At 35.0% G+C, this 8712-nt stretch overlaps 1 protein-coding gene across 1 annotated transcript; it reads right to left on the reverse strand.

Annotated features, from left to right (window-relative positions):
- Nucleotides 1-295: 295 nt before the first annotated feature.
- On the reverse strand, nucleotides 296-7507 carry LOC132129407 (elongation of very long chain fatty acids protein 4-like). Its single transcript, XM_059540985.1, has 7 exons — nucleotides 7259-7507; nucleotides 4871-4961; nucleotides 4586-4773; nucleotides 3758-3838; nucleotides 2781-2952; nucleotides 1385-1512; nucleotides 296-610 (listed from the first exon to the last, which is right to left on the reverse strand). Exons 2-7 carry the CDS (start codon nucleotides 4935-4937, stop codon nucleotides 344-346), a joined length of 903 nt encoding a protein of 300 aa, XP_059396968.1. The 5' UTR covers nucleotides 4938-4961; nucleotides 7259-7507; the 3' UTR covers nucleotides 296-343.
- Nucleotides 7508-8712: the final 1205 nt, after the last annotated feature.

Here is an 8712-nt window from a genome sequence, read left to right on the forward strand (position 1 = left end):
ATTTAACGGTGATTTTGTGGGGGGGGGCTGACTATTCTCCCCCCGATGATAACTAACCATCTCAAAGTAGTTTGCTATTCTGAATCAGTAAACCATAAGGGACATTTCAGATTATAAAACTGTCACAAGTAGCCTAAACAACTTAAAAGAGATGACTGAGAAAGTGACGTCGCACAGGATTGGTTGCGTTGGAAATGTCCCTAGTTTGAAATACAATCAGCAAGTTAACAAAAAAAGACCAAATTTGTTTGCACATTTACCAAACAGTCCGTAGCGGTTGAGATTTCATGGGTAATTTTGAAGCCCATGAGACACAGTGTTTCACTTTGTTCTATGTTTCTTTTCAGTCATGCTTTCCTTTTCCTTTCTTTTGTTTCTTGCCATTTTCCACGACCTCCGGTGCCTTACTGGTGCCATTGGAGACGCCGTTAATGGCAGATTTGGCCATCTTGAGGCGTGGCTGGCGGCGGTAGGTTTGGTAGTAGAAATTGGCAAACAGGATGATGAACGTGACGGCGTAGCCAATCAGAGCCCACTGCATCCAGGATGGGAATGGGCAGTCCGTGTAGAGAGAATGAGCGGCATGGCCAATGGTGACGTGGAACTGGATCTAACATAAGCAAATAGGTATTTTAAAAAAAATTGCAACTTATCAAACTATCACTTCTGAAGACTTGTTTGATTGCTTCAAGTAGTCTAGAAGAACATTAAGATCAGATCATGTCACAAAATGACAATTTCACCACCAAGAAATGTTATATCTGACTGATGTTGTTTTACCTCAATAGTTTAAACACAAGGATTCACTGCATTCAACCATAGGACTGTAAATATTATTCAGTAATTTGCTAAATGGCCAAGGATTCTGTAATTTTTTCTCTAAATCAACATATCGATTCTAAATTATTTTCAAAAAATCTAAAAAAAGACAACTGTAACTGGATAAACTATTTACACTTTAGAGGACTTTGACAAAAACACACAAGATTGTACATTCACAGACAAAAGAATTGTATTATAAAGCAAATTAATTATTTGTTTATTAAATGCTTATAATAGTAATTATAGCTTATTATTACATTCTACAATCATTACATGGCAATTGCAAAGTTGTATTGCATTTTAAATACCTACTCAGCTTATTTACCTTATTTAACGATATTTACATTTATTGGAAATGTAATCATTTTTGTATGAAAGCTTGTTTCAGCCATGAGATTAAAATTATATATATATATATAAAAAAAATATATATATATATATATATATATATATTTTTTTTTTTATATTATATATATATATATTTATTTTTAGATATATATATATATATATATACATCGTTTTCCTTGCAACAATTTCAGAGGGATGTGGAGTGTTTATTTACCATCTGAATAATAGTGAGGTATTTCTTCCACCACAGGTACTTCTGGATCTTTGGGCCGAACGCTGCCAAGCCATAGTAGCCGTACATCAGCACATGAATGCCTGAGTTAATCGTAGCGCCAAAGAAAGCTGTGAAGAGGGAAGGAGATTTAGTTAAAAATATTGAGTTCTAGGATTATTAAGGAATGGTAAGATCATGGTGTATTTTTTGGGATAAACGGACGGTTCCACGGAATTCATTTTCTTACATAAACAGTCACATTTGGGTGGAGATTTTTATAAGACAGAAATCCTTCTGCTCGAGTTTCATGAATAAAGCAAATTTCTTCAAGATGCCATTCGGTTCATGCTTTATTGCTTAAGTGAACACTATTAAATATCAAGCAGTGAATATGAAATGTTCTGGAAGTGTCACCAACATTTGTTGAGACACAAGATTACAACATGCAGTCATCTCAACACATTTCAGATCACCCTTTGTTCACCCTTTCTTACCCTTCTGACCATCTGTACACTTGCAAACCCTTTGACCCTTTCCACATCCCCCTTAGCTCCCCTGACCTTTCCTCAAATCTCCTTATCCTTCTGTTTTCCGTTCTTTTCTTCTTCATGCCTCAAAATGCAAAACAATTATAAAGTGGAGACGTTGTTGACAATGGTTCTCATGCAAATCAATGCTCCACCTTGCTGGTCTACAATTTAATTTCATCACACTGTTGTTAATGCAGAGACATCTAGCACAACAACATATAAGCAAAATGAGAAATGCATGAACTCATTAGATGTACACCTTGATTGCAAATTAAAAGGATCATTCACCCAAACATGACAGTTGTCATCCCTTACTCTACCTCAAGTAGTTTCAAACCTGAATGAGTTTCTTTCTTCTGTTGAACACAAAAGAATGTATTTTGAAGAATGTTGGTAACCAAACAGTTGTTAGTCCCCATTGACTTCCATAGTAAAAAAAAAAAAAAAACATTATAATATGGAAGTCGATGGTGACCAGAAACTGTCCGTTTACCCACCTTCAGAAGATGACAGTGTGAAGTACCCCTTTAATAAGCTCATAAAGAACTGTTTTAAAGTCTTTCTTCAACTATACAGTACTGTATATTTTGGCCTCTTTTTATGTTTAGGCTTAATATAGGTTTAGCCTTAGGACTTAAGGCTTTGGCTTAGGCTTAAGCCTAGTCTATTATAATCACAATTGTCTTAATTTGACAACAATAGAAGTTAATTAGTTATTTAGTTAGGTCTTCTAAATCAATGTGTGTGTGTGTGTGTGTGTGTGTGTGCGTGTGTGTGTGTGTGCGTGTGTGTGTGTGTGTGTGTGTGTGTGTGTGTGTGTGCGTGTGTTTGTGTGTGTGTGTGTGTGTGTGTGTGTGTGTACTCACACTGTCCACCAGGAACCCACTTGATGCCGATCCACCACAGGATGAACATTGTGCAGTGGTGATAGACGTGCAGAAAGCTGACCTGATTAAACTTCTTCCTCATGATGAAGAACACTGTGTCCAGAAACTCCACCCCTTTAGAGATGTAGTACCACCATAGTGCTGACGCTATCTGTAGAAACACCACCGGTATCAGTGACGGTATGTGTTCTTATCTATCTATCTATCTGTCTGTCTGTCTGTCTGTCCGTCCGTCCGTCCGTCCGTCTGTCTGTTGGTCTGTCTGTTGGTCTGTCTGTCTGTCTGTCTGTCCGTCCGTCCGTCCGTCCGTCCGTCTGTCTGTTGGTCTGTCTGTCTGTCTGTTGGTCAGTCTGTGTATCTATCTATATCTTTCTTTCTTTTTTTTCTTTCTTTCTTTCTTTTTTTTCTTTCTTTCTTTCTTTCTTTCTTTCTTCCTTTCTTTCTTTCTTTCTTTCTTACTTTCTTTCACAGGTCTGGACTGGTACCTAAATGGTTGTAAGTATAAAATCAACTGTGTGTGGTCTGTGAAATCCCATAACCATTGAAGCCTTAATCAAAACGTATAACGTAAGCTCTTAAGTCACATTAGATAAAAAGCTATAAAATTATTCATTGCAATTAATTTGCCAATAGGTATATCTGTAGCAGGAGCCATGAGAATGGAGGTGTGGCCTACAGGTGGGGAGACTCCTGACCTCATCTCTGTCCTCACGTCACCAGGGAAACCAATCTTGCCAGTGAGGGTGATGATGCTTGCCAAGACAACAGCATGAGGGAACTCTAGCCGATGTCAGAGAAAGCGAATTCAGGGATTTGCATTCTAGCCTCTTGATTAAAAATAAACCGCGCTCTCACAGAGATCTCCTCAACTTTCTCCCTGTTCCTTACAGCTGTAAAATACCCCCTGAGTGCTACAAGATCATGGTGTGTTTAGGGGGAAACAGTGCGTTTCTTACCCGGACTTCATTTACATCATTGGAGTAGTTCACGGGCTGGCAGAGGTAGCTGTATCTGGCCGCTCTGGAGCCCAGGAGCAGCTAGAGACAAAAACACATTATTCATTATTATTCATTTGTGCAGTAGACTGTCTGTGTAATACTGTATGTGTAAGAAGCAATAGTCAAATATGTCACAATTCTTCTTCTTTTTAAACCATTGATAGTGCCAAATGTCTGTGACCTGTCTGTGGTCCAATATTGCACATGTTGTGCTGAAATCAATGCTATTTTCACACAGTGAGCACTTCAAGCATGAATAAATAAAAACCTGATAATGCTAAAATCATGTTGCATAATATTAACATTAGGCAGGAGTTATTATTATAATTTTTTATTATTGTTAAAAAAAAAACATTAACATTAACAAAAACATTTTTAACATTATATTATTGTTATATTTCAAAATTGTAAATATTTGTGTGTATATATATATATATGTGTGTGTGTGTGTGTGTGTGTGTGTGTATTTACATGTAAATATATATTTTTATTTATATTTATTATTTTATATTGTTATATTTTGAACAGTATTTTTATAATTCTTTTTTTAACAAATACATATTTTTATTTTAAATATTTGTAAATTATAAACATTATACACACACACACACACACACACATATATATATATATATTTTATCATATATATTGTAGTACTACCATATTTAGCATCGTACCACTAGTATTTTCTAGTCTGATACTTCCATGCAACTAAACTTGTTGAGGCCCCTGTAAACATGATTTGTCCTAATAGATTCAAATGGACTGACAAGGAGATCGGCAGACCTCTTTGCAGATGTAGAAGTTAAGCAGCACCATGCTGAAGTTGTACACAATGAGGGTTTTTCTGAGCTGAAAAGGCTCCCGGTTCTGCATGTAAAGGGGTCCGACCCAGAGGAAGAGCAGGTAGAGTACGCTGATCCCCAGGGTGGGGAGCGGAGATGACATCATCGGCCATTCCTCCACACGCTTATCTGAGATTTAAACACATAAAACCCAATTCGATTCAGAATATTAAGCTATTTTTATATTTCTTAAAGTATAAAAATACATATGTTAAAAGATTCTCACCTGCTATGGTAAGGCTCCATTTATAAAACTCTACAGAGTCATTCACAAAGTGAATGACTGTCTCCATGGCTCTAGCTCTAAGATGATTATCCTGTGAAGGAACAAACCAAATAGAAGCATTTTTAAAGTGCTCGTCTTAGTCTTTTCCTTGCACAATATGAAAATAATTCCTTTAGGACTGCCAGCCCGACAATATAAAAATCATTTCACAAGAACATAAATATTAGATTTTGATTGCTCATCACATTGTGCCACATAAATATGCTGTAATAATATTCTGTTACACAATTACTGAGCTAAAATATAGGATGTAGGTTACATGCTAAAAATGTATAATTTTTTGTTCAGTTTTTTTTCAGATAATGCACCAAAGGGCGAACCCAGCAACATAGGGACAAATGTGTATTACTGAGTGTCACTATTTTAATTCAGCAAGTTGCAACTAAACCATATTCCACACCTGAGTGCCAGGTAAGCAGAATTAACAGAAGTCACAGTCCACCAGTGTCATTACATAATAAGCCCGTCTTCTGCGGCCCTGTTGACGCCTGTGCATTATTTAGGGCCCCTATCGTTTTGCACTGAAACAAACGGAAGGAAAACAGGACAGCTGTATACGGTAAAATTCACAAGCAAAGCAGGGAGAGAAGAAGCTTTGCTAAAAATACTTGGTGCTATGTAAGGTTAAACTTGACTGAAATCTTAAAGAGCTTTACGGAAACACACAAATGAAAGCTAGATATGCTTAGGCATGTACATAATGTTCCCAAAAAAATATTAGTACACATAAAAATGTCTCATTATAGGGGAGACTGGGGCTAGTTTTCACCATATCTTTACCTCAGTAACTAAAAGTCAAGCTGCACAAATGTATGTGTGCTCAGTGGTTGTACATGTTGGTCTATAGTTTAATCAGGATATTTTGTGACTCATTAACTATATAATGATAGGCAGATTTTCACTGAAGGTTCAACTGTGTTCTCAGGACAAGAGTATTTTTCAGGTTGGTTCAGGTCATCACATTTATATTGAGATAAGTTGTCACCTGTTTCATGTTGTCGTTTTATGCAATTTATTAATTGCAATATCTGCGGTTGCTTTGGTATTTTTTCATATTTTTGTTCTTTTAAGAATTGCTTTTGTGTTTTGGACTTGTTTTACTGCTCAAAAGTCAATAATTTGCTGTTTAATGGCAGTTTTTACCCCATATAGTGTGCTATTTAATGATATTTAACATGCCCCACTACCTACAACTTTTAAAGTTAGTGCCTCTATGGGTTGACAAAAATAAACCTCCACAGAAAAATATAGCTAGCCCTGGTTTCCTTTCCTTTTATAATTTAAGCCTGATTGTTTTGAAAAGGGTGTTTATGTTCTTTCTTTAATCTTATAACCTCTTAATATTTTGTATCTATTTAGACCATTTTGTATCATTAGACCATCTATTTAGACCATTCAGTCTGTAAATATGTTTTGGGGCAGCTTAACCTGTGCAAAGATGACATAGATGATTTTGCAGTATAAAATGGAAGAGATGTATAGCTCTGTAAAAACAACATGTCGGCACGCAGTGCAAATTTCCTGTGCATCCCCACTGAAGACAAAAGCCTCTGTGCGCGTGTGTCAGCAGGTTTCACCAGCATTTGTCAGTCAGGCTTTAATTCCTTTTGATCTACCAGCTTAAAGTGTAAGTACAAATGCCCATCGACCCACATCTGAGGCCGCAGCACATCCCACAGAGGGATGATCGCCATGAAGGTTATCACCACCAGATGCTCCAACTACAAGCTACTGAAGTTTAAAACTTTTCCAGAAACAAAGAAAACCAACTGTCCATATGTACTAGCCAGCCAATTGATATGAGCAAACAAACTGTGCATATTATATATGATATTAAACAAACATGGGCAACAATGAAAGGAATATGCACAGAATATAATCAGGGTTCTTCAATGGTTCTTTGCAGTATCTTGAATTCACCTTGTAAAAAGTGTTTCAGTAAACCTTATATTGAAAATTAACTGGTCAAAGTCAAATAAATTAGTTATATATTTGCCTTTATGCAACACGCTTAAATTTTTTTCAGTTCTTATTCTTTCCCCCCTGAGAATCAAATCAATGATATTGGTGCTGCTATCACCATGCGCTACTGTTTATTAATATATTACTAATAAATAATATGTCGTTTATTATTCTGAATGCATTAGGTTAAACCAACCATTTCTGGCTACAATGAGTTTCCATGTTTACTACTTTTGAGATTCATGTTTCCTTACATCAGTATATTGGGTTCTGGGTTCTTTAAAGCGTTGGTTCAAGATGGTTCACTAAAGAACTAGAAAATAAAAAGCTATGCATCTCACAAAATTACTATTTTGACAGTCTTACCTTGCGAGCGCGTGCCTATGCCGACATCAGGTGCGGTGCAGCCCAGGTGAAATATGCGCGTGAATAAATGTCTGGATTTAAATCTACAGTGTGCGTTTAAACACATCAACACCGCAGGTTAGGCAATAATAACGCGAAGGCAAACAGGATGTAACTTACGGGACTGGAGCATATGAGGCAAACGCATCTGATCAGAGTGTCTGAAACTGACTGGACACCGGTCTGTCCGGCACTGAGCATGCGCAGTCGCGCCATGTGGGGCTCATGCCGGTGCGCTCGGTAACTCCTTTGTTGAGGCGTTAAAGCGTAAATCTTATCCGGCGTCATTATATACATAAGTAGCATCTTAACATAAATATAATCTATTTGGGACCCAATAATGGAAACTTAACAAGAATATGATCTATTTAAGACCAAATAAAATATTTATTGATTAGTAGGCTATATTTTATTTTATTTTTATTATGAACTATAATTATTATTATTGTACATATTTAATTATTAATATTTTATTCAGTTTTGATCATTATATTCGGTGGTATACTATTTCTATAAATATAATTGTTCTCATATTTAATAATTTTAAATCTATTGTTATTATAAAATATATTACTGAAAATATGTTTTTAAACTCACAGTGTTACTTATTTTTAATACATGTTTTAAACAGATTTGATCAATATTCTATCATATTATGTTAATTTGTTTAATTTATAGTAACTCGGTTTGTATGAAAAATAATTGTTTTCATAATTAACTTAATTTAATTAATAATTTAATATCTAATAATTACAATATTATATTTGATAATTTAGTTCTGTATCATATTTTATACATTGGCATACATTGATGTTATATTAAATGTAATTATTATTATTAAATGTAATGATTTTTTCCCTCTGACAGGAATATTAGTTTGTATTCAATATTTATAAATATAATGTTCATGTTAAATACTTAATATCTAATTATTACATCATTGTATTATAGTAATAGATCATGCTCTGCATAATATTGTATACATCACACATTAACATGTATGTAATAATAATTTTCCCACTGTCAGACCCTCTCAATAAAATCCCCAAATCAATGCATACTGAGGAGTAGTATTCTGTTACAGAAAATATTTCATCCCACTGCGAGAACCCAATGTAGACACAAGGTGGCAGCAAACTTTAGAAAACAATTTCACAGATGGAAAAAAAGGTTACTTTTAAACAGTTTTCACTAAGAAATTGCTATTCATTTTCACAAATAATTATAAAGATACGGCAAGTAACACAATTTGGAAGAATAAAGACTAAAACAGTATTTTCTACTAAAACATCTTTATTTGCGTGTAATTTATTTACAATGTAACTATAGGCTAGGCCTACATGGTAATCTAAACTTCAATCAATAACATCAAAATAATATTGTATGAAAACGTCAAAAACAAGATGAATTGCTAA

Source organism: Carassius carassius, chromosome 46, assembly GCF_963082965.1.
Source record: "Carassius carassius chromosome 46, fCarCar2.1, whole genome shotgun sequence".
Classification (NCBI taxonomy): domain Eukaryota; kingdom Metazoa; phylum Chordata; class Actinopteri; order Cypriniformes; family Cyprinidae; genus Carassius; species Carassius carassius.